The 25,022-nt window shown below is 42.5% G+C and overlaps 1 protein-coding gene across 3 annotated transcripts in view; it reads right to left on the bottom strand.

The window, feature by feature from the left end:
* Nucleotides 1-2: 2 nt before the first annotated feature.
* Nucleotides 3-25,022, bottom strand: part of LOC139576923 (breakpoint cluster region protein-like) — a 41,013-nt gene continuing 15,993 nt past the window's right edge. The window contains exons 3-24 of one of the 3 annotated variants that reach the window (XM_071403526.1): nucleotides 22,526-22,704; nucleotides 21,586-21,690; nucleotides 21,114-21,299; nucleotides 20,200-20,307; nucleotides 19,953-20,010; nucleotides 19,650-19,702; nucleotides 18,081-18,221; nucleotides 11,426-11,547; nucleotides 11,135-11,300; nucleotides 10,831-10,950; nucleotides 10,545-10,620; nucleotides 10,342-10,446; nucleotides 10,119-10,193; nucleotides 9,477-9,574; nucleotides 9,253-9,384; nucleotides 6,963-7,022; nucleotides 6,521-6,630; nucleotides 4,380-4,519; nucleotides 3,855-3,989; nucleotides 3,599-3,704; nucleotides 3,291-3,453; nucleotides 3-1,965 (exon numbers count right to left, since the gene is read on the bottom strand). In XM_071403526.1, coding sequence (XP_071259627.1) covers nucleotides 1,876-1,965; nucleotides 3,291-3,453; nucleotides 3,599-3,704; nucleotides 3,855-3,989; nucleotides 4,380-4,519; nucleotides 6,521-6,630; nucleotides 6,963-7,022; nucleotides 9,253-9,384; nucleotides 9,477-9,574; nucleotides 10,119-10,193; nucleotides 10,342-10,446; nucleotides 10,545-10,620; nucleotides 10,831-10,950; nucleotides 11,135-11,300; nucleotides 11,426-11,547; nucleotides 18,081-18,221; nucleotides 19,650-19,702; nucleotides 19,953-20,010; nucleotides 20,200-20,307; nucleotides 21,114-21,299; nucleotides 21,586-21,690; nucleotides 22,526-22,704 — 2,528 coding nt within the window. In that variant the 3' untranslated portion in view covers nucleotides 3-1,875. Of the gene's footprint in view, nucleotides 1,966-3,290; nucleotides 3,454-3,598; nucleotides 3,705-3,854; nucleotides 3,990-4,085; nucleotides 4,158-4,379; nucleotides 4,520-6,520; nucleotides 6,631-6,962; nucleotides 7,023-7,919; nucleotides 9,180-9,252; nucleotides 9,385-9,476; nucleotides 9,575-10,118; nucleotides 10,194-10,341; nucleotides 10,447-10,544; nucleotides 10,621-10,830; nucleotides 10,951-11,134; nucleotides 11,301-11,425; nucleotides 11,548-18,080; nucleotides 18,222-19,649; nucleotides 19,703-19,952; nucleotides 20,011-20,199; nucleotides 20,308-21,113; nucleotides 21,300-21,585; nucleotides 21,691-22,525; nucleotides 22,705-25,022 lie in introns of those variants that run through there. The other 2 variants (XM_071403527.1, XM_071403528.1) reach the window with 2 other exon arrangements.

The following is a 25,022-nucleotide window of genomic DNA, read 5'->3' as shown; positions in this document are numbered from 1 at the left end:
AGCACATGGAAATCAACTCTTTATTGTACATGTACATAAATTATTGGGATAATGACTACAACAGTGTCTGGAAGGAAAAATATGTCAATTAAGTGATTGCTGATAGGCTAAATGACTGTTTGTATGTAGCCTAACAGTTTCATATGTGCTATAATGGCATCTTAACTTGCGTAACATCTCAATTCAGATATCTGTAAACATTTGGAATGATTTTCACTTTGCCAGCACAGATACATTTTCCAAGATCTTTCGAAGTTACAGCTCACCAGGCAGAGAACAGTAAACCCCTTTATACATTTTACTAGAAACAAAATAACACAACAGAAGACAATGGTGCCCTTCACAATGCCCATATTTGTTTTCATACCCAGGAGATTTGGATATTAGTGGATCAATACCAGGGTAGGCTACCACTAAAATGTAATAGAGAGACAAAGCTTAGCTCAGTGCTATTTCTGTCTCAGTTCCATGTGACAACACTGAACAGTCTGTGGTTTTAACCCTTCTGAAATAAAAACTAAATTCCTCCTGTGAAGGGATGGCGTTTTCAGATTAATGATCTCTAATTGAATCTCAGATCAAAATATAAATTATCCTAAAGAGGAAATGCTTAAGGCCAATGTAGGACCTTTATAAGATAACAAAACTCTGATAAACGGTTGTGGTCCACTTTTATAACCTGCCAGAAATCTCTTAACCAAAACTATCACATAGACAGCAGTTGAAGAGAAAAATATTTAAAACATATTTAAGTCAACATGCCTGCATGTTAAATATACCTACTTAAGTGTGATCAATCTCACATTCCTTACAAAATAAAGACAGCATTTGCATAAACATCTGGTGAATACATTTTTCCTACAATGTGATTCAACAGGGGGGGGAAATGGCACATGATTCCACAATGAAACAGGCCTAACGAATTAACGAAGGATTTTAACTACTGTATCTTTCGGTTTTGAGAATTGTGCTCATTAGTGGATAACCAGTACCTCTAAAATGACTTGATTGTCAGATATAAGTAACATAAATACATTTTGACACACTATCTGTAAGTGCTCAGCACACCTAATATGTGGTAATGACAATGAAAGTATAAATATCTAAATTAATCAGAATATCAGTGTGCAATATACTGTAGTAGAGAATGTTTTTCTCTTTTGCAACAGCTGCATCATGGAGTTGACAATTTGCCTCACTTCCATCATCTGGTTAAACTATTATTACCTTTTAAAATCAAATAAAGGAATGGCCTGTGCTTTGATCTGACCACATTCAATGGATTTCTTTGTGTTTGATGTATGACAATTATGATGTCAACAACAAGATAAGGATGACATTAGGATCATTGATCATATTGGAATGGCTTTGGTCACGGTAATGAAGTATTTGTTCTAGTTTGGAATGTATTGTTGACTCCATCTAGTGGCCATATAAAGGAGCTGCGCTGTAATCCAGCCATTGCTGCTCAGCACACCGTAAAAACAATTTTTTGGATTCAACTAATTATTACTAAGTAACTGGTTCCAGAGCCTTTTTTAGTTTAGTCAACTTTTCAATCAGTGTTACCTGAACTTAACATTTTTAGTTGGCCCAAAATAATTATTTAGTTAGCCCAAAATAATTACTTCTACTTGAATAAACATGAGACAAGTTAAGCAAAAACATAATTTTAAATTGACTGAATTTATGCCTAAGCTTTCTCAAGTTGGAGCTAAGTTTGGACCAACTAAAAATGTTACGTTCAGGTAACACTTTGATCAGAAAGTTGATAATTAGCTCCTGCCGCAGCCATTCTTGGTCACAGCCAACAATTTACCATGGAAGGCTAAATTTTGTCAAATTCTTCCTCAGATGGAAATGTCCATGCTCCCGCTATACTTCAGTGGAGAAGAGGATGCTTTGACGTTTGCTGTCCGGTGTTGGGATGCTCTCAAGCTGAAGGAAATACAGTAGGACCTGTACCTACAGAAGGGGAAAAGGGACAGAGCAGAGGAAATGGATAATTAGAATCATAGCACAGATTTATGGGCTCTACAAATACACCACATGACCAGAAGTATGTGAACACCTGCTCGTCGAACATCTCATTACAAAATCATGGCCATTAATATGGAGTTGGTCCCCCTTTGCTGCTATAACAGCCTCCACTCTTCTGGGAAGGCTTTCCACTAGAAGTTGGAACACTGCTGCTGGGACTTGCTTCCATTCAGCCACAAGAGCATTAGTGAGGTAAGGCACTGATGTTGGGCGATTAGGCCTGACTCGCAGTAGGCGTTCCAATTCATCCCAAAGGTGTTTGATGAGGTTGAGGTCAGGGCTCTGTGCAGGCCAGTCAAGTTCTTCCACACCGATCTCGACAAACCATTTCTGTATGGACCTTGCTTTGTGCACGGGGACATTATCATACTAAAACAAAAGTTGGAAGCGCAGAATTATCTATAACGTCATTGTATGCTGTAGCATTAAGATTTCCCTTCACTAGAACTAAGGGGCCTAGCCTGAACCATGAAAAACAGCCCCAGACCTTTATTCCTCCTCCACCAAACTTTACAGTTGGCACTATACATTCGGGCAGGTAGCGTTCTCCTGGCATCCGCCAAACCCACATTCGTCCGTCGGACTGCCAGATAGTGAAGCGTGATTCATCACTACAGAAAACGCGTTTCCACTGCTCCAGAGTCCAATGGCGACGAGCTTTACATTGCGCTTTGGCATTGCACATGGTGATCTTAGGCTTGTGTCCGGCTGCTAGGCCATGGAAACCCATTTCATGAAGCTCCCGACGAACAGTTCTTGTGCAGACATTGCTTCGAGAGGCAGTTTGGAACTCAGTAGTGAGTGTTGCAACCGAGGACAGACGATTTCTACACGCTTCAGCACTTGGCGGTCCCGTTCTGTGAGCTTGTGCGGCCTACCACTTCATGGCTGAACCGTTGTTGGTCCTAGACGTTTCCACTTCAAAATAACAGCACTTACAGTTAACCTGGACAGCTCTAGCAGGGTAGAAATTTTACGAACTGACTTGATGGAAAGGTGGCATCCTATGACGGTGCCAAGTTGAAAGTCACTGTGCTCTTCGGTAAGGCCATTCTACTGCCAATGTTTGTCTGTGGAGATTGCATGGCTGTGTGCCCGACTTTATACACCTGTCAGCAACGGGTGTGGCTGAAATAGCAGAACCTACTAATTTGAAGGGGTGTCCACATGTTTTTGAATATGTGGTGTATCAATCTACCTCAGCAACAAAAATCAACATCGAAGCTTACTTTCAATATAAACTATAGTACCTGTGACATAACCTCCAGTGACCAGCTGTCATTCATAGTGATGGGCTGTGTGGCATTGCTTGGGATCTTGCTGTCTTTCTCAGAGGGGCGGAGCAGGGTGGGGCCAAAGACCGTGGCCAGGTTGTGGAAAGACATCTTGTTAACGCTCTCATTATCAGTAATCCTGTAAGAACACAGATGATATGAAGTCTCAGCTTGTGGGATGCAGAGAAAAAGGAAGGAGAGATTAACAAGAGGATTTGAATGACAGCTATCTGACTGTATTCATGTGACAGAATAGAACATGATGCCACTTTGGGGGACTATACCTCTTCAGGTGGTCCAGCAGGAAGAGGAAGGTGACCAGGTTGGGTTCTGGGAGTGATAGCAGCAGGTTCAGCATACAGCTCTCCTTAGCCACACTGTCTGACAGGGCTGAAAGAGGATACTATTAGTTCGCTTTTTTATGGTAACTGTACTACCTGATCTATGTTTAATGGTTTGTTAAATTTCACGCTTATGCTGTATTCACTATGACAATATGAAAAGCAATGGTAGGCTTTGAGGTTACAAGGAGAGACTGACCGATGCCTCCAGCGAAGTTGGGGTACAGGTCATCTGTGAAAAGAGGTTCCGGCAGCTCACGGAAATACAGCTTCAGCGTACCAGCAATTGCATTCACATCCATCTCACTCATCATCACCGACACATCCTTATTGTCTGTCAATCACAGGAAGGAAATTAATGATAATCATGGGGGAACAGTAAGCTGCAGGACGGTATAAATAATAGTAATCCATTAATGACATTGTATACCTCCTGCTGTATTATTTGCAGGTTAGCGTTGTTCGTCACGTAATGGAGGCAGCTCTGCAGAGTGCTCACTAGCTGTCACAGCCAAAAAGTCATACAATCTGATTAAAGTTATGTTGAGGACAAAAACCAAATGTTTATTGTCATGAATTTTTACAATATAGCTAATATATGATTTTGCAGTTGGCCTATCTAAGGAAAAATCGCTCAGTTCTGCCTCCAGTACAAGACTCATGACAATAAACGTCAACCTGCGTATTATTTGCTATGGAGGAGATCCAAGGTCTGTGTACTCACTGGCATCAAATGCACCCTTCAGGGCCTGGATGTCTGTAGCCACCCCTGAGACCCGGTAGATTCCCACCTCCTCCATGCCCCGGCGCTCTATCTCCTCTACACACTGCTTCACGATAAGGGGCACCTTGGACCGCTCCCGTCTGTCAAGGACACACACACACACACACACACACCAGGATTAAAACAGGATCAATGCAGGAAACGAGAAGTCCAGTGCTTTACACTACTGTTACCTGTGACTGCATAACTGGGTGTCTACACAGCTGGTGTTTATGTATTGTGGTAGTGCATAAACAATTTTGAGATTATTTTTCTGTTTTAATATGTAAAACCGGTTCCCCAGTATGTAATACCGGTTCCCCAGTATGTAAAACAGGTTCCCCAGTATGTAATACCGGTTCCCCAGTGTGTAAAACAGGTTCCCCAGTATGTAATACCGGTTCCCCAGTATGTAATACCGGTTCCCCAGTATGTAAAACCGGTTCCCCAGTATGTAAAACCGGTTCCCCAGTATGTAAAACCGGTTCCCCAGTATGTAAAACCGGTTCCCCAGTATGTAAAACCTGTTCCCCAGTATGTAAAACCTGTTCCCCAGTATGTAAAACCTGTTCCCAGTATGTAAAACCTGTTCCCAGTATGTAATACCGGTTCCCCAGTATGTAAAACCTGTTCCCAGTATGTAAAACCTGTATGTAAAACCTGTTCCCCAGTATGTAAAACCTGTTCCCAGTATGTAATACCGGTTCCCCAGTATGTAATACCGGTTCCCCAGTATGTAATACCGGTTCCCCAGTATGTAATACCGGTTCCCCAGTATGTAATACCGGTTCCCCAGTATGTAAAACCTGTTCCCAGTATGTAAAACCTGTTCCCAGTATGTAAAACCTGTATGTAAAACCTGTTCCCCCATATGTAAAACCTGTTCCCAGTATGTAAAACCTGTTCCCAGTATGTAAAACCTGTTCCCAGTATGTAAAACCTGTATGTAAAACCTGTTCCCCAGTATGTAAAACCTGTTCCCCAGTATGTAAAACCTGTTCCCAGTATGTAATACCGGTTCCCCAGTATGTAATACCGGTTCCCCAGTATGTAAAACCTGTTCCCAGTATGTAAAACCTGTTCCCAGTATGTAAAACCTGTTCCCAGTATGTAAAACCTGTATGTAAAACCTGTTCCCCAGTATGTAAAACCTGTTCCCCAGTATGTAAAACCTGTTCCCAGTATGTAAAACCTGTTCCCAGTATGTAAAACCTGTTCCCAGTATGTAAAACCTGTTCCCAGTATGTAAAACCTGTTCCCAGTATGTAAAACCTGTTCCCAGTATGTAAAACCTGTATGTAAAACCTGTTCCCCAGTATGTAAAACCTGTTCCCAGTATGTAAAACCTGTTCCCAGTATGTAAAACCTGTTCCCAGTATGTAAAACCTGTTCCCAGTATGTAAAACCTGTTCCCAGTATGTAAAACCTGTTCCCAGTATGTAAAACCTGTTCCCCAGTATGTAAAACCTGTTCCCCAGTATGTAAAACCTGTTCCCCAGTATGTAAAACCTGTTCCCAGTATGTAAAACCTGTTCCCAGTATGTAAAACCTGTTCCCAGTATGTAAAACCTGTTCCCAGTATGTAAAACCTGTTCCCAGTATGTAAAACTTGTTCCCCAGTATGTAAAACCTGTTCCCCAGTATGTAAAACCTGTTCCCAGTATGTAAAACCTGTTCTCAGTATGGAGAAATGGCAGCTGCCTTCTTTCTACTAGTAAAGTAAAGCGAACACTGAAAAAGACGTCCACCCTGCAGTATTGAATCTTCAGCACTATAAAATTGTTTTCTCAAATAAAACCTGCCTATAAGGGGCTGGAGTTTAGAGTTACTTTACACATTATCATGAGAGCCTTGGGCTCCCTATGAAAATAGAAAAACCCAAACAAGGCATGTCTTTGAGAGTTATTCCTGGCCTTACATTGAAAATGAAGGATGTTGGAGGAGGTATCCCATTCATTTGGCAATATTAGGTCTGATCTGTGTTGGTCACAGAAATGTGGTATGCATTTCACTGAGGCTCTCATGACAGGCTTAACATGAGCTGATTTGGTTCTGGGTGCTGAGATTATACAGAGGCTAACAAAGACACATTATTCACTCACTTGGTTACAACACTGATTTTCACCCCAAACACGCCTGACTGTTTCCGTGAGGGCATTCTCTTCAGACTGAACTCTCTGCTGGTGAACTTCATTGACAGCTTCACCTCAATCTGTACCAAGAGAAGTTAAGAATTAGCCAGCAGTCAGAGAAATGAAGACTATTGCATGTAACATCATCAACACAGTAAATGTAAATACAGGGGGCACACTTAATATTGAAAAGTCTTTATACCACAGTAATCATCATTGGAAAAACCATTGTAATTACCATGTTATACAGGCCTAGATAACTTATTCAACAATGGTTACACTGGCCACTGGAGTATAAAGTGGTGCCAAAAACGGTCCCTTTGCAAAACAAAAAAAAGTAAGATGGTGTGGTTTCGGAAATATTTGTGAAAAACAGTGAAGATTTAACATTTTCTATGCTGGTAATACATACTCCGTTCATGGTGATGACTGTTCTTTGCCAGTCTTTGCTTTGTAGGGTCTGGGGATCCAGCTAGAAAATATGGAGATATCTGTCAGTCAGAGCAATCATCTGACCCAGTAAAGACAAACTGTTCAGACAGACGCTGTATGGACACCATGATGGTGTGGGATTGATGCAGTCTTTATCTCAGTACAGAGATGTTATAGTACTGTATTAATGACATCCATTTTATTATTAAGAACCAATGAGATATTTAAACCACTCAAAATCCTGCTTTGTAAGAATGTTTCGCACAGTTAGCCTCTTGATCCTTTCCAATTTATCAGAGACTAAAACAGAATATAAAAAATAAAACAACTTTTAATGAAACTGTCCATATTAGAAGGAAATTATAATTTCACAGAAGAACAGCTAAAACTGGACAAAAAGATTGATTCAATGATGAAGATGGTTATTTTGTATTTCTTTCCAATCAGTAAGCCTGGGTCTTACATATCAGTTACCCATCACTTTCCCTCATCCTTACATAAACTCCATATGGTTGAGTACTGTCAACTCAAGTTACTGTGCTATTTTAATCATCTGACTAATACCAAGCTGCCAACAGTTATTTCTAGTGGTCAGGCACAAGTGTTGCGATAACATCTCATGGTATTCAGATGACCTACCATGACAGATGTCCTCTCAGCCAAGGAACCAACAGATACTCAATATAACTCCGATAATCTTAATCTTTTTGTTCTGTGGACATCTCTCTTACATAAGGCAGTGGACTTATCAAAAGAGAATAGAGTATTAAGTATGAGAATATAACACATTCAAGGATACTTAAAAGATGTACCAACTAAGGATGTATGTACATATTAAAATATCAACCCTACCCTCTATTAATGTTCCTAATCAAATACCATCCATAACAACAATAAAGAAAGACCATTCTCTCTCTTATGTGTGACATGTCTTTACCTTCTGTCTGAGCAGAGTGCTGCGGACCTTGCCCCACAGCCGTGCCCCTGTGCCTGGGGGCTTCCTGGGACCTGTGTCCCCCTCATCCTCCAGAGAACAGCTGCTAGTGAACTGACTGCTGGTCTGATCCAGAATCAGCTCTTCAGTACAGGTCTCACCCATTCTTTTAGTTGAGACTCAGTCGCTCACTCTCTACTGTCACCACTAATGTACTGTACCAAACAATGGGACAAACAAAACAAGACAGCAGTCCAGAAAATAATCTTCCAAATCAGCCACTCTCTCCTAAACAATCCCCAACAAACAGCATGGATCCCTCTGATCTGATATGGTTATTGTATTGTCTCAAAGAATCCTGAGGCCCGCATAGTCTTTTAGTGGTCCAGTAGAGTCCCCCACAAGTGTGTGTGTCCTGTCAACTTCTTAACCCTGTCATGCTATCAATCCTTCCACACCAGATAAAAAATAAGTTGAACAAAGGCAGCCTCTTGACCACGCCGCCTCCCTGTTGTTCCAGTTCCCAGATGGATCTGTGGATTAACTCCTGAGAATCCCCTCCTCCTGTGATTATGGACACACGCTGGCGGCTGCTCAGAGGTTGTTATGAGCACTACAACCCCAAGCCTCCTACAGGATCCTCATCAGTCACCAGTTGGTAGATATTTTTTGGGTCTACTGGCTCCTCCTAACTGAGCGCCTTTGTCTGACCCTTTCTCCTTTCAACCAAACCCTCCCACATCTGATATGTCTCTTTTTAATCTCCAAACATTTGGGCACACATGCACACACAATGTTCAGACTGCCTCTCCAATCAGCACTTACCTCCACAAACAGATCAGACCCAGGCCAGAGGGTCACACACACAATTGAATTGAAGTGTGGGACCACATTGGCTGTGGATTGTCCAAAAAGACAATAGAAACAGCACATTGTCTATTCCAACGACAAACATACAATGTTCTCTATTGGATGTTTTCAGGGTTCTTCTGAGAGAGGTCCCGCTCTGTCTCACTTCCACTGGATGGATATGTGCCAGGGGCAACATTTGGTCAGCCTGTTTCCCTTCCCAACTGTAATTCCCCCTCTGTCACAACACCCCATCACCAGTCAGGCTGAGGTGACCCAGGAGCATCCCCCACAGCCCTTTTCCTTACCACACCACAGAACCACACATGGTGGGATTATCCACAGACAGGGCAGCTATTGGGGCTGGCATACTAGATAAGTCATTTTCACCACTGTGGCCTATTAGTTCATTCAGCTATGTCACTGTTAACACTGTAGACCAGCGTGACAGGCAACATAAAATGTGCTTCATACTCTCACTCCGTACCTGTATCTGTCCTTTGGCCATGATCCTGTCTGTGTTCTCTCCATCCTCCTTGTTTTGCTTGGCTTTGTTGTAGCACTTCTCATAACACAGCAACCTCAGAGTCTGAGAGCCTTCCAGCTCAATCTCAAACTCCTGCAGGGAAACAGCAAAAAAACACACATAAGGATCAATCCAGCAGATAAGGCTGAATAGACAGGACACTAACTGACACGTGGCATCCTCACCTCGTTCCACTTGGGTTGTGTGGAGTCTCTGTACACTCGTGTCTTGGCTTTATTCACAAAGTAGCCAAAGGAGTCCACCTCCAGAGTGCAGTAGAGATCTGTGTGGAAGAAGAAACAGTTAATGGGAGATAGCGTGGTTAATAGGGATACACACTGAGTCACAGTAAGACCTGGATGGAGGACTATACATGAACTTTGCCCTACACTATTAAACCATACTTTATGACAATCCTCACAATACAACTTGCCATGCCATCTGAATCTGATAAGTATTGAGGAAAATATTTCCTGTCCAGAGCATGTTTACATCTGGATTAACAGGTCAGATTTGTTATAAAATAAGAGACACTGTATGCATGTGAGCTGTACGCGTGACTGTATTTGGGACAAAGAGTGAGACGACAGGAGTTTTCCATCCAGACCAGCTGTGGCCGGACCACAGTGTTCCTTGTTAATCCTCAGAGTTCTGACTGTTCCCCAGCAGCTGGGAATGGGACATGGGAATGTCTGCTGACTGCCAGGTGACAGCCGGACTGGAGGAGACTGACAGCGGAAGGGAAGGACAGCCTTGGCTATACTCCATTCAAGGTGATCAGGGTAGGACACCAAAAATATGGAGAAATACACAACTGAGCCACTTACTCAAGCTCTGTTGGAGGCCTGTGGCAGAGTGAACAATGACATTCAGAAAACCGTAGAATCCAGACGATTCATCTTCTAAAGAGAGGAGAGGGAAAAGTCATGAGAGTTGTTCAATCAAAAACAATACTAATAAACATCTCCCTCTCTTATTATTAATAAGTGTGACATTACTAACCAGCCTTCCAACCTTACCAATACTGTATCAGTTGTGTCTATGGCCTACCTTCTTTATTCATGGACATTGGTATAGTATGGACCGTCTGAAGCTTCACACATGAGTTGGTGAGCATCTGCAGCTCCAGAGAGGTCAGAGAGAAGCTTTTGAAACCTGCAGGAGGGAATGGAGTTCAGAGAGAGACTGACAGCCACCATCAGCTCAATTATGGGATTGTCACAAGCATAGCTTATGTTGCAGAGAACACTCACACTTCTTCTGTTGCTCGCGGATGATGTCCTTCCACTCTGCACGTTCATAATCTGACGAGATGAGGAATGTGAAGCCCTGAAACACACAAAGGAACATGTAGCCCTCTGCTGTACAATACAACAGACATCTTAGCAATGCTGTACCACATTTCTACACCTGTAGGGGGCAGCAGACCCTGGACCAAAATATTTCAAAGTACAAACAATGAGCTGTGTAGTTGTTAGATATGACCTTGCAGGACCATAGGTGCAGAGAGAGAGAGGAATCAGTCAGTGGCTGGCTCACCTTGCCGTTCCTGTTGGCCACTCTGAAGGCCATGCTGGGGGACATGAGCAGCAGCAGAGACTCCTGCTCCGACAGCTTCTTCCTCAAACGCTCTATCGCCTTCCCTCCTTTAGTGGTTCTCTGCACAGACGCATATAGAAGAAGAGCACTCAGACAGCTGCTGCCGTCTCAATGTATAGCACTGTCTCAGTCATTAATGGCTCTTATGAAGCCATGATCTGGTCAAGTGTTTCAACATTATTATAATAAAGTGATCCGTTATAACACTATAGGGATTTCCCCTCTTTCTGACGTCTGTTGTCACCTTCTCTCTCTGGAGCTCATTCTTGATCTGTGAGATTCTGATCTTCATGGTGTCAATCTCCTCGTCCTGGACCTGGGGTATGGGTGTGGCCTCCGAGTCCTCAATGGTCTGGAAGGTGAGGTCTGACAGTGGGATGTACCACTTACAGTCATACTGCTGGCCTTTCCTGGAGAGAGACAAACACACACACACAGGAACCATCAAACAACACACACACACACACACATGTAAGGAACACCACAGCCAGGATATTAAACCAAACATCTGGTCCATCAGTAAATCTACACTCACCCTGCAGTCTGTTTCTTCAACTTGGCACAGAGAAGTAAGTCTGTGAAGAGGAAGACATGGCGAAGCTTTCTGGATCCCTCCACCAGCTCCACCATGAAGCAGTCCCTCAACAGCTGACGGTTCTACAGGGGCAAAACAGGGAATCACACTTTCATTGGATATTTTATCTATTCATATTTGCTTGAATTTGCTTCCATACCGAAACGTTTTCCAGTAATTTCCATGTCAAGTTGCTTTCTGACCCCATCACATTCAGCTAATGAGAGCTGTACCTCAGGCAGCTGACCCTCAACCCCCTCATTCAATCAATTCACAGTTGACATAACACAGATTATACCCAGAACACAGAATCAGTAGTTGTCGAGTGGGTTTCATAAACAATAAATGTACTTTGATGACTAGGGTTGCAAAATTCCGGTACTTCGGGAAAACCAGGGAATTTATTGAAAGTTGCTGGAATTCTGTATCCCTACAATTTTTTTTTAACCTTTATTTAACTAGGCAAGTCAGTTAAGAACAAATTCTTATTTACAATGACGGCCTGCCCCTGTTCAGGGGCAGAACGACAGATCTGTACCTTGTCAGCTCGGGGATTTGAACTTGCAACCTTTCGGTTACTAGTCCAACTCTCTAACCACTAGGCTACCCTGCCGACCCTATGACACATGGTCAGATGACACATGGTCAGAACATGTTATTATGGCCCTCAAGTGGAAGAAGTATCTGATGTATGTGGCCTGACTGGTTCTAGACAGGAGGAGCATCTCCAAAAGGAATACTTGCACTGAATAGCAGAGGTGAGGACTCGAGTCACATGACATTTGATGACTTGACACTCAACAAAAAATAAAATAACTTTACTTGGACTTGGAGCCTCAAGACTCAACTTTGACTTGAAATTATCTGGCCAGGTTTTGTAACGTTTTGTCACTCATTTTGTGGCACAGAGTCTCTAATGTCCAAGCAGCCAGAGACAGCTGCATGCCAGCATCACACTTGCAAAAAAAACAAAATAACAGATTGGCTAGTTAAAACGCACACTTGGCCGTCTGATTGGACCAGCAAACTTTCAATCAACAGGTCGAGTGAGCTAGCACAGTGAGTTTTTTTTTGCATCAAGCAACAATTTCTAGCATAGAAATTGGTCTGATAATTGATAATTTACTTGCATTTGGAATTTGTTGTTAAAATCAATTACATAATCAAAAAATAATGAAAAAAGCCCTCTGGTAGTCTCAATAAATAGACACAGATTTGTATTTCAGCAAGTCATTGCACGTATAGATCTTTTATTTCTTGACTTGAAAAAAACTTGTGACTCGACTTGCTCTTAGAATTCACGACTTGGACTTGACTCGAAAATCAACCTGTTCTACTTTGGACTCGACTTGAGACTTGTGACTTGCTTGTCACTCGAATAATAATGAAATAGGTCTCACCTCTGCTGAATAGTAACAATATTTTAACTAACTTCTAGAAGCTGCTGGGATAAAGATAGTCTCTTCTCATAAACAAACTTCTGTCCTCAAACAGATTTGAGACCTGGTTGTAAAAAGTGTAAATGAAAGACATCAAGTTAAATCAGTGTCTTGTTATCAAAGAAAATCAAATCAAACTTTTTGTCACATGTGCCAAATACAACCTTACCGTGAAATGCTTACTTACAAGCCCTTAACCAACAGTGCAGTTCAAATAGTCTGGGTGGGCATTTGATTCATTGTTCAGCAGTCTTATGGCTACCCTCTTTAGCGCCTTACGGTCAGATGCCGAGCAGTTGTCATACCAGGCGGTGATTCAACCGGTCAAGATGCTCTCGATGGTGCAGCTGTAGAACTTAACTTCAGGATCTGGGGACCCATGCCAAATGCCAAATCTTTTCAGTCTCCTGAGGGGGGAAAAGGTGTTGTTGTGCCCTCTTCACAACTGTCTTGGTGTGTTTGGACCATGATAGTTCGTTGGTGATGTGGACACCAAGGAACTTGAAACTCTCGACCCGCTCCACTACAGCCCCGTCGATGTTAATGGGGGCCTGTTCAGCCCGCCTTTTCCTGTAGTCCATGATCAGCTCCTTTGTCTAGCTCACATTGAGTGAGAGGTTGTTGTCCTAGCACCAGACTGCCAGGTCTTTGACCTCCTCCCTATAGGCTGTCTCATCGTTGTCAGTGATCAGGCCTACCACTCGTGTTGTCAGCAAACTTAATGATGGTGTTGGAGTCATGTTTGGCCACACAGTTGTGGATGGACAGGGAGTACAGGAGGGGACTAAGCACACAGCCCTGAGGGGCCCCAGTGTTGAGGATCGGCGTGGCAGACGTGTTGTTGCCTACCCTTACCAGCTGAGCTGTAGTCAATGAATATCATTCTCACATCAGTGTTCCTTTTGTTCAGGTGGGAAAGGGCAGTGTGGAGTGCAATGGAGATTGCGTCATCTGTGGATCTGTTGGGGCGGATTGGAGTGAGTCTAGCTTATCTGCGATGATGCTGTTGATGTGAGCCATGACCAGCCTTTCAAAGCACTTCATGGCTACCGACGTGAGTGCTACGGGGCAGTAATAATTTTAGGCAGGTTACCTTCGCTTCCTTGGGCACAGGGACTATGGTGGTCTGCTTGAAACATGTAGGTATTACAGACTCGGTCAGGGAGAGGTTGAAAATGTCAGTGAAGACACTTGCCAGTTGGTCCGCACACGTCGTCGATCCACTTATTGATGAAGCTGATGACTGAGGTGGTACACTCAACGCCATTGTATGAATCGCGGAGCATATTCCAGTCTGTGCTAGCAAAACAGTCCTGTAGCGTAGCATCCGCGTCATCTTACCACTTCCGTATTGAGCGAGTCACTGGTACTTCCTGCTTTAGTTTTTGCTTGTAAGCAGGAATCAGGAGGATAGAATTAGGGTCGGATTTGCCAAATGGAGGGCGAGGGAGAGCTTTGTATGCATCTGTGTGTGGAGTAAATGTGGTCTAGGGTTTTTTCCCCTCTGGTTGCACATGCTGTTAGAAAATAGGTAAAACGGATTTATGTTTGCCTGCATTAAAGTCCACAGCTACTAGGAGCGCCGCTTCTGGATGAGCATTTTCTTGTTTGCTTATGGCCTTATACAGCTGGTTGAGTGAGGTCTTAGTGCCAGCATTGGTTTGTGGTGGTAAATAGACGGCTACGAATAATATAGATGAGAACTCTCTTGGTAGATAGTGTGGTCTACAGTTTATCATAAGGTACTCTACCTCAGGCGCAGGTGAGCAATACCTCGAGACTTCTTTAATATTAGACATCGAGCATCAGCTGTTATTGACCAATAGACACACACCCCGTTGGCCAATAGAATAGATGGCAGCGAGGGTTTAATCACTTGCCTACGAATTCTCAGAAGGCAGCCCAACCTCCGCCGCCTTTTTCTCCGTCTTTTTTCCATGCAAATGACGGGGATTTGGGCAGTTCCCGAGAAAGCAGTATATCCTTCGCGTCGGACTCGTTAAAGAAAAGAGCCAGTGTTTACAGGAATAGATCCTAATAATCCTGCCTGCCCGGCCAGTCCAGTGGGCGGTTGGTAACTGATGCAGTGACATCTGCTCTTCCTGTGGCCAGAGCGGGGCTGTGAATGCTTGGACTGTTAATACTGACCTTTGACCCTACGAGCTGAAAGCTGCTTATACATTTAAAAAAATAGCACCCATGTGGGACTCTACCAAGCCATCCTAACCACATTTATGCAAAAACAAGGAAAACTCCACCAGGGAGATGCCCTCATGGATTTATGGTCACTGTATTGACCTGGTCATCAGTTACTTTGACATATCTCAAAATGGAGGATGACTATCTGATGACAAAATTGGTAAGATGGGCCCAACTAGGAGGTGGAAACTTTCCCTGGGAATATATGGGAATTAATGGAAATATATGCAAATGAATATGAATACCATTTAAATGTAGATGTTTTTTTGCATTGGAAATATTTACCATATAGAGACAGAAACATAAACCTTTTACCTTATCATAAGTAGACATCATTTCAAATGATTAAATCCATCCAATAGAAATGTTATTATGAATTGAGCATTAATTAAATGGGTTGACTCTTCACATTGGATGTTTTCACTGAACAACAAAAGGGAATATTGAATGATCCCCAATGATCCATCGCATCTCCCAAAAATGTTTTCAACGTACATCTGTAAAATGATTCTGATTCCAGGAGGACCATGAGCTGTTGCTATCGATAAGGTGTCCGATTCATCATTTTCACCTCGAATAGAAGTAGACTGACTTTTGTCAGAGGTTGCTTGTTGTGAGCGCTGAGGGAACTTTATGCACTTGGCCAGATGATTCTGCATCTTTGTTTCATTCTTCACATATGATTTGGCACAGTATTTGCAAATGTACCCAGCTTTTCCTTCTACATCAGCTGCAGTGAAATGTCTCCACACATCAGATAGTGCCTGTGGCATTTCCTGTAAAGATTAGAAAAAGAAAAATATATACTATTCCATGTACAGATAAATAGTTAAGCAGTTAGATTAAACAACTCCTTTGTAAGATATTTTTTACTTTATTTAACATGTATGGATTAACATTCCTTAGTTAGCAGGCTCAAGCAAGCTAAAACCCACACAGTAGCAACTAACTAGCAGAAATTGGTAACAAGTTAGAAATAATTTAAACACTTTGCTGTAGACTATTTACTAGTTACATGATTTTTTATTATGTCATAAAATATATTCACCCCACCCAGTATTGTAATCAAAACTTACCAGAAAGCATGTAGTCCTTGGCTCAGACAGTGTAGTTGTGTGGGCTCAATAGCATCTCACTAGTGTGCAAGATCTTGAGAATCAGCTGGACATGTGATGGAAGAGTGCACTGTGCATGCAGAGTTGCAATTTCATTTAATTGGAGATAGTTTAACCAAAATATGCCACAAGACCTAGAATTGCCTTATGTGTATCCCACAAAAAAAAGGTTCATTGTTATAAGCTAACTTATTTGATGAATTTAAGCAAAATTCCCCAAATTCTTAACTTCCCAAGGAAAATTTAGGAAATTTACCGGAAAGTATCCGACCCTTTGCAACCCTAGGCCAAACTAAATCGAACCCTGGATTTCAATCACCACAGTAAGTTTATCCAGTTAGCTACCAAACTCCAGTCACTTACAAGTACTACATTTATTTTGCCTTTAGCAAATAGAGGCCTATGAATTGTGGATTACTACAATAGAGCCAACCCATACAGAAATGTAATTTGTCTGAGTTCCATTCTCACGTTTACTTATTGTAAAAAGTCTGATGGACATACTTGGACAGGTTTCCAGTAATAATAGATGAAATTCAGCAGGGGTGAGAGAGTGAGGGTAAGTAACTAGTACGTGCCACCACGGGAAAGGGTGGACAGATACTTGATAAGACGTGCTACAGGTCATTTCTGGGAAGCAGACTTCAGAGTGGGACAGGAGGATGGGAGTGGGGGAGCCAGGACAAGGATGTAGGCAGTGTGATGGGATTTCCTGGTCAGAACCATATTAATTTGTCATGAGCTTCCTCTAGGCTCCACTTCCTCCACTAATAAACCAGACAGGCAGAGATGACTCAGCAGGAATCTGACTCACAACGCAGGTTTATTGAAGTTTACAGACACACCATTTCCCTGGCTTTTACAGGAACTGAGAAGCACTGATTAGCTAATTTACAGTAACCCTCAGATTCCTAATGTATAGCTCTGAACCTGTGTTGCTTGGGGGAATCTATCTTATTAAGCAATCTACCCAACTAACGACTGTAACTGTCTGAATGGACAAGAGACTGGTGATTTCTCATTTTGACACAGGCTGTGTAATCTGACACTATTTTGCTAATGGAATGGTGCAGTGTGACATCAAAGTGTCTGAAAAGAAGACAAGTATGAAAGCATTATAAGGGAGGTCCAGATAGCCACATGGCCAGGTTGGGGTGTCTGTGTGCCTCTAAAGCCGTGTTCACATTGGCAGTTTTAAGTGACTAAAATCCTATACATTTGCATATCCGATTCGAATCTGATATTTTTCTGCAAAAAAGCACACGGAATCTGATATTTCAAGCCACATGTCAATTACAAATCTGATTCCTGGCCATGTGACTTGTGTCTGAACGGGAAAATCAGATTTATTTGCCCTCAAGTGGTTTTTAGACTTTTATTCAGCATATATTGTTTCTTGCTAGCTACTCTGCTGACAGTTTGACAAGAACATGTGGTAGCTAACTAGCTTGTTATTTGGTTACAAATAAATTAGTGAATGTGCTAGCTAGCTAGTTGACTGCTATGGCTAGCCAAAAAGGTATCGTTTGAAAGTTGGATCATCTTATCCTTTGAGACTTTAATTTTAAAAGTGTTCTTACCCTATGATTTTGAACATTCAAAGCAAACATCCATGGCAGGCATTGTTGTCACCTTAGCTTGCTACATAACTTCTGAGTGACAGGAAGCACAAGCACCAGCACCAATCAGCCTACCCCACTGCACACACACACCCGTCGTTACTGTGACAACTAGTGGAGCCTTGTCAGCAAATGACTGCTGTCTGAACATACACAAATTCGATTTGGTCACTTTAAACTTTCTGTTTGGACAGTCAGTTGTCCAAAATGCATGCCACCTCATGTCAAAGCCTGCCACACTGACCTCTCCCTTCTTCACTGTCATAGACTGCCTGCGCGGGGTGATCTCCTCGTTGATGCTGGACAGGAAGTTCTGGGAGATTCTCAGGGCATCCTGCAGCAGTGGATAGTCTGGGTGGCTGGAGGGGGTGTGTTTCAACAGGTCCTGAGAGAGAAAGAGAAAAAAAGATAGAAAGAGGGTGAAAGAAAGAGCGGGTGAAAGAAAGAAAGAAAAAGAGGGGGAAAGGTGAAAGAAAAAGAAAGGAGAGGAGAGAGAGAGAGAGAGGGTAAAAGAAAGTAAGAGAGAGATAGAAAGAGTGAAAGTGTAAGAAAAAAAGGAGAGAAAGATGGAAAGAAAGAGAGAAAGAGCAGAGAGAAAGAAATAAAAAATAAATAAAAAGAAAGGAGAGAAAGAGGGTGAAATAAAGAAAGAGAGAAAGAAAGAGGAGAGTGAAAGAAAGAGAGAAGAGAGTGAAAGAAAGAGAGAAAGAAAGAAAGAGAAAGGAGACAGAGAGCGAAAGAAAAATGTAAGAAAGGAGAGAAAGTAAGAAAGGAAAAGAAAAAAGAAAGGAGAGGGTGAAAGAAAGAAAGAAACGAGAGAAACACAGAATGAGAGAGAGAAAGAGTAAGAGAGCGAGAGAAACAAAGAATGAGAGAGAAAGAGAGAGAGAAAGAAAGAAAGAAAGAAAGAAAGAAAGAAAGAAAGAAAGGAGAGGGTGAAAGAAAGAGAAATAGAGACAAGGAAAGAAAGAGGTGAGCGAGAGAGTGAGAGGGTGAAAAGAAAGAAAGAGGAGAGAAAGAAAGAAACAGGATGAAAGAAAGAGAAAGAACAAAGAAAAAGAAAGGAGAGAGAGAGAGAGAAAGAGTAAGGAGAGAAAGAATGATGGAAAGAAAGAGCGAGAGAAAGAAATAGAAGAAAGAGAAAAAAGGGAAAGCGTAAGAAAGGAGAGAAATAATAAGAAAGGAAAAGAAAGAAAGAAAAGATGAGAGAGACGGTGAAGGAAAGAAAGAAAGGAGAGAGGGTGAAAGAGAAAGAAAAAGAGAAAGAGGAGAGAAAGAAAGAAAGAGAAAAAGGAGGGTGAACGAGTAAGAGAGAAATAAAAAGGAGAGAGTGTGAAAGAAAGAAAGAGTAAGAAAGAATAGAAACAAAGAATGAGAGAAAGAGAAAGAGAGAAAGAAAGGAGAGAAATAGTAAGAAAGGAAGAGAAAGAGAGGAGAGAGAGAGTGAAAGAAAGGAAGACAGAAAGAAAGAAAGAAAGAAAGAAAGAAAGAAAGAAAGAAAGAAAGAAAGAAAGAAAGAAAGAAAGAAAGAAAGAAAGAAAGAAAGAAAGAGAGAAAGAAAGGGAGACAGAAAGAAATAAATAATTTAAAAATTAAGAAAGGAGAGCGAGCGAAAGAGAAAGAAAGGAGAGAGCAAAAGAGAAAGATAGAGGTAGAAAGAGGAGAAAGAGAAAGTGTGAAAGAGAGAAAGAAAAAAGATAAATTAATTTAAGATAAATTATGATAACTTCTTCTAAGATATGTGAAGCATTGTTTTCATAAAAGAAATTTAGGTCTGAAGGGGAAAAATCTTCAGTGTGTTGATTTGACTTACATGCAGAACCAGGGTGCTGCGGGTAACTCTGTCCACGGGTTTATAGAGCAGAGCTGAGGGGGACAGGGTCATAAAGTATATAAAGTCCAAGGCAGGACAAGGCAACGCAGAACTAACAACATAGGACACCTTGAGGTTGAGGGTCATATTCAATATGCTTTAACTAAGCATGTACCACTCTTTCTGAATTCAAATAACTGGAGGGTTGAATTCTTCATTGTCTTGAACTATAGATATTTAAATAAATGTAAGGTTTAGTTAATTTTGACTGTGAATTGTTCAAAATAATGAAATTGCACTTACTTTCCAGTGAATTTTTTGCCTGGTCTTTGCATTCCTTGGTGCTTATGACCTTAAGATTCTGAGGGCACAACAGGAATTGAGAAAGGCATAATGATACGAGTACACCATTTCAACACAGCACAGTATCACAGTAATATTTATTCTTATCTCTGTCCACCCAGCCGGTTCTGGCAATTGAGAAGGGGATGAGGTATTCTAACCGAAACGTTGCCCTTGTAAAAGTAGACATATAAAATACAATACATACCTGACATATTTCAGCAAACTGTATGTTGGCCTGGCAGCACTTGTCTGCCGTCTCCACAGCAACCGTATAGTTATCCACAAAGGCCCTGTACACTCCTAGCTGGCTGGCCTATAATAGAGAGAGACAATAGAGAGTAGATATGATGTAGTTAACCTGCTGTTGGATTCATGTACCCAGTTTTGGCTGCTCTCTACTCCAGTCATACTAGTTGCTTTCCCTTCTAATGGTGCTGGGAATAGCGATCAGACGAGGTATGGCCTTCAACAAAAACAGCATTGAAAACATGCATCCTATCAGTCATAATTTGTCCTTTTTTTTTATGACTGTGCACACACACACACACACACACACACACACACACACACACACACACACACACACACACACACACACACACACACACACGGCAGCCGTCATAAAAAAGCGGCACACAGTCATGAAAATAAGGACAAATTATGTGATTTTGTTTCAGGCATCTTCCTTTCCTCCACTGTCATACTGAGGCAGCTCTTTGCAGTCAGGAGCCTCTTAGTGGTGTTTTGTCCTCCTTTACTGCCTGTTATGTGCTATAGCCAGGCTTTTATCTGTGTGGGAGATGTCTCCAGGCAGTCTGCTCACATGTGGGGTCCAGCATCCACCACACATTATAGCCAGTCTAACTCCCTCTTTCTACTCTTTAAATCTCTCTTCAGTATTATTAATGATCAAAGGAAGTCTACTAATATTGTCTTTAAAAGTGACTGACTTATTGGATAAATATCTGCTTACTCACAGAAGAATGCAGTTTGTGGCTGGGGGAGTCTATTTCACGTTTTTGTACTTATGAACAAAGGAACAAATGCATCTGGAAGAACTAACACAAAAGAACCATAACAGCATTTCCTAGGTCTTTACACAACAATAATAATGCTCACCAGTTTCTGGAAGAGATCGCCCACACACTGGTTGTGGCACCACTCCTGAACTCTGGGTAGCAGGGCATCGTAGAAGTCCTTGTGGATCTCATGGAGCTCCGTCACCTTGAAGAAGATGGTCTCTATCTGCTGGATGGTCAGCATCGGCTGGGAGGTAGTAGCTGCTGCCCTCAGAGGCTTCATGGGCTGGGACAATCAATGCAAGACAAGCATTACTCTCTGTGTGTCTGTGTGTCTGTGTGTCTGTGTGTCTGTGTGTGTGTGTGTGTGTGTGTGTGTGTGTGTGTGTGTGTGTGTGTGTGTGTGTGTGTGTGTGTGTGTGTGTGTGTGTGTGTGTGTGTGTGCATACATCCATCCGTCTGTCCATCCAACATTTTACTGTCCCAACGCTCTGAAATCACTGTTCATCACAGTGAGGTGTGGCATATTCAATTAGTGTCATATTCAATTAGCTCAAAGTCCTGTCTCTTACCAGTAAGATAGCCCCCAGGTGGCTGAGATATGTCTCCTCACTGGCCAGTATCCCTGACAAAACCCACTTCCGCATCTCCAACTCTTTCTCCTGATCCAGCTCTGTCTGTGTGTGAGAATGAGACTAACAGTGAATGGCAGAGAGAGAGAGAAAGAGAGAGACAGAGAGACAGTGAGAGCGACAGACCGGGTATTCACTTCTACCATGCTTATTTGGTGATTCTAATTGTAACCAGAGCAGATCTTCCCTAATCCCCCTGGATGTTGAATGAGACCTCTAAACAGCTACGAGTAAAGACTGTCGTCTCAAGGGAACCCAATACATTTGATTAAATCCTGTTGGAGATGTAGAGGGCAGAGGCCAGGGTCAAAGATCCATTGTATTGTGGAGGGAAGCAATTGTTTTCCTAGCCTAGGATGGGACCTGTAGTTACTGATGGGTCAAAGGCATCAGTAGTTAGGTTTCTGACAGTCTGTCGCTCACGATTCCATTTATTCCGTTCCAGCCATTACTATGAGCCCATACTCCCCCATTAAGGTGCCACCAGCCGCCTGTGTTCGGTCGATATGGAGCTCATGCACAGAGCAGAAATGAATAGCTCTGACATTCCACAGCCTGAATACTAAGGGGGCACAAGAGGAGGCCTCCCCCTGGATTTAACCTTTGAAGATCAGAGAGCTGAGCACATCAGAGGAGGACCTAGGGGACACCGGAGATTGGCTAGGTACAGCACAATAGAGGTGGATGAGATTTATAGGGTGAGTGAAAGTGTGGTTGGAACGAGCAGAGCATCTCTATTAAATACACTCAGAGAGCCCAAGGCAGACTTATAGAGGATGGGGGCATTAACAGACAGCTGCACTGGGTGGAAAAATCAGACACATGGGCTTTAAGAGTAGAAGATGGAGGTATATGATAGTAGGACTGGCATTAACCTTACCGACAGGGTGGACTCCAGGGAGCCAGAGGAGTGTGTGTGCTGGCTGCTGCAGCTCTTGGAGCGGAGGCGAGGTGAGGAGGAGAGCGAGGTGCTGAAAGGCAGGAGGTCATGGTGCTGCTGGTGCTCCGCCGCCTGCTCCAGGTCATAGCCATAGGAAGGAGGGGTCACACTGTAGGGGACTTTTGGGATAATTACAGACAGATGGAGGGGATTAGGTGTGGTAGTGTAAAGTAGGTTCCAAGACAGTGGCACTGTGTGAATCTCTCTCTCTCTCTCTGACACTTCACACCCTTCACATGCAAGACATTCTCTCTTCTCCTCTAAGAACACCATTAAAGCCACTGAACAGGCAGTGAAAGAAGATAGAAATGTGTGATCAATTGTCATGACCAGTTTGACTGGAAACATTACCTCCCTCAAAAAAACAAATCTGTATTCATATTTGTCTATATTCATCTGCTCTTTGAAATTGAATTTTTTTTAAAAGTTAAAAACAATAATCCTTTGAGACAAGAATATGGTGCAGACTCAATAAGAACCAAAATAGGTCTTACATCAAACACAAGGGCTTAAAAAAATGACTGAAATAAAATAAAGTTATTCATATCTATATATCAATGGTATTATATAAAAGCTACTGTACATTCAAAATAACTAGACTGACCTGATGAAAACAGCTCTGTCATTCAAACTCTAATGTGCTCTATTCCATTACATTCTGTGTCTCTGTGCTTCAAATCCCCTCTGATCTTCAGAGACTGTGCCAGACACACAGGGACCATCCTACAGCAGAGGATAAGCCAGGAGAATCGCAGCGAAAACTCTGATTCACTTGTGTGGTGAGGAGAAGCATTAGTCAGTCCCTCTACTCTCTGTACATAACATACTTTAACTGTACAGATGCAGCAGCAGTTCAAGGCAGCTATACTGGAAAGGAGCTTAACCATAGTAATGCTTTATTTACATATCAACTCAATGATGACAAAAAAAAACTCTACGGAGGGCACAGAGTATGAGAGCAATCAAAGAGGAATTCCTTCTTAATAATCACTCAGTAGCCACAGGTGAACCAGTAACCTGAGGGACAGATATTTGGGTCAATGGGATTTCCACCACTCGTTATCATATCTTCTCCTCGCTTTCCTTCTCAACCATGTCTGATTGTGGCTGTGTGGTTTTCAAGTTCATTCTTGGTGAATAAATCCAAGGTGTAGGGAAGTGGCCAAGGCTACATTAGACCTCCCCGTTACAGAGAGAGAGGACTAACCGCAGCTCTTCCTGCTCCTATATTCTCTCTGGTTTGTACTGTAGGTGTTAGACACAGACCAGAAAACACCACCTTTAATTCACAATCACAGCAAAGCAGACATTCTGGGTGGAAGTGTTTACAGACACAATGCAACACAGGGGTCTATCTTGATGTGTTAGCTGCTGTTGTGTAGACTAGTTGTTTCCGCTATTATTCATCTATATAGTTTTGCATCAAGAACAGTTCAATCCCTTTTATTGTCACTTTGACTCACCAACAATGTCTACCATTATTGTCAGTATCTGTGTGGGAGAAGCACAAGCACCACCAGTGTAATGATACAAGCTGTGGTGTTTGTTTGTCTGTGAGGCCTCAGTGTTAAAATAGCTGTATGTAGCTGAAATACTGTACGTTTAGAAGTGGACACAGAGATAACTATACTGAACCAAAATATAAACGCAACATGTAAAGTATTGGTCCCTTCATGAGCTGAAATAAAAGATCCGCAAAATGTCCATACGCACAAAAAGCTTATTTCTCTCAAATTCTGTGCACATATTTTTTTACATCCCTGTTAGTGAGCATTTCTCCTTTGCCAAGATAATCCATCCACCTGACAGGTGTGGCATATCAAGAAGCTGATTAAACAGCATGATCAATACATACTGCAGGTGCATCTTGTGCTGGGGCCAATAAAAGGGCACTCTAAAATGTGCAGTTTTGTCACAGAACACAATAAGACAGATGTCTCAATTTGAGGGAGCGTGCAATTGGCATGCTGACTGAAGGAACGCCCACCAGAGCTGCTGCCAGATAATTGAATGTTCATTTCTCTCCCATAAGCCCCATCCAATGGCGTTTTAGAGATTTTGGCAGTGCGTCTACCGGCCTCACAACCGCAGACCACGTGTAACCACGCAAACCCAGGTCCTCCACATCCGGCTTCTTCACCTGCGGGATCATCTGAGAGCAGCCATCTGGACAGCTGATAAAACTGGGGGTTTGCACAACCAAAGAACTTCTGCACAAACTTTCTCAGGGAAGCTCATCTGCATGCTCGTCGTCTTCACCAGGGTCTTGACCTGACTGTAGTTCAGCGTTGTAGCCAACTTCAGTGGGCAAATGCTCACCTTCAATGGTCACTGGCATGCTGGAGATGTGTGCTCTTCACGGATGAATCCCGGCATCAACTGTACTGGGCAGATGACAGACAGCGATGGCATCGTGTGGGCGAGCGTTTTGTTGATG

This window comes from Salvelinus alpinus, chromosome 5 (genome assembly GCF_045679555.1).
Source record: "Salvelinus alpinus chromosome 5, SLU_Salpinus.1, whole genome shotgun sequence".
In the NCBI taxonomy this organism is placed as follows: domain Eukaryota; kingdom Metazoa; phylum Chordata; class Actinopteri; order Salmoniformes; family Salmonidae; genus Salvelinus; species Salvelinus alpinus.
This window is presented reverse-complemented; position numbering and strand designations above follow the sequence as displayed.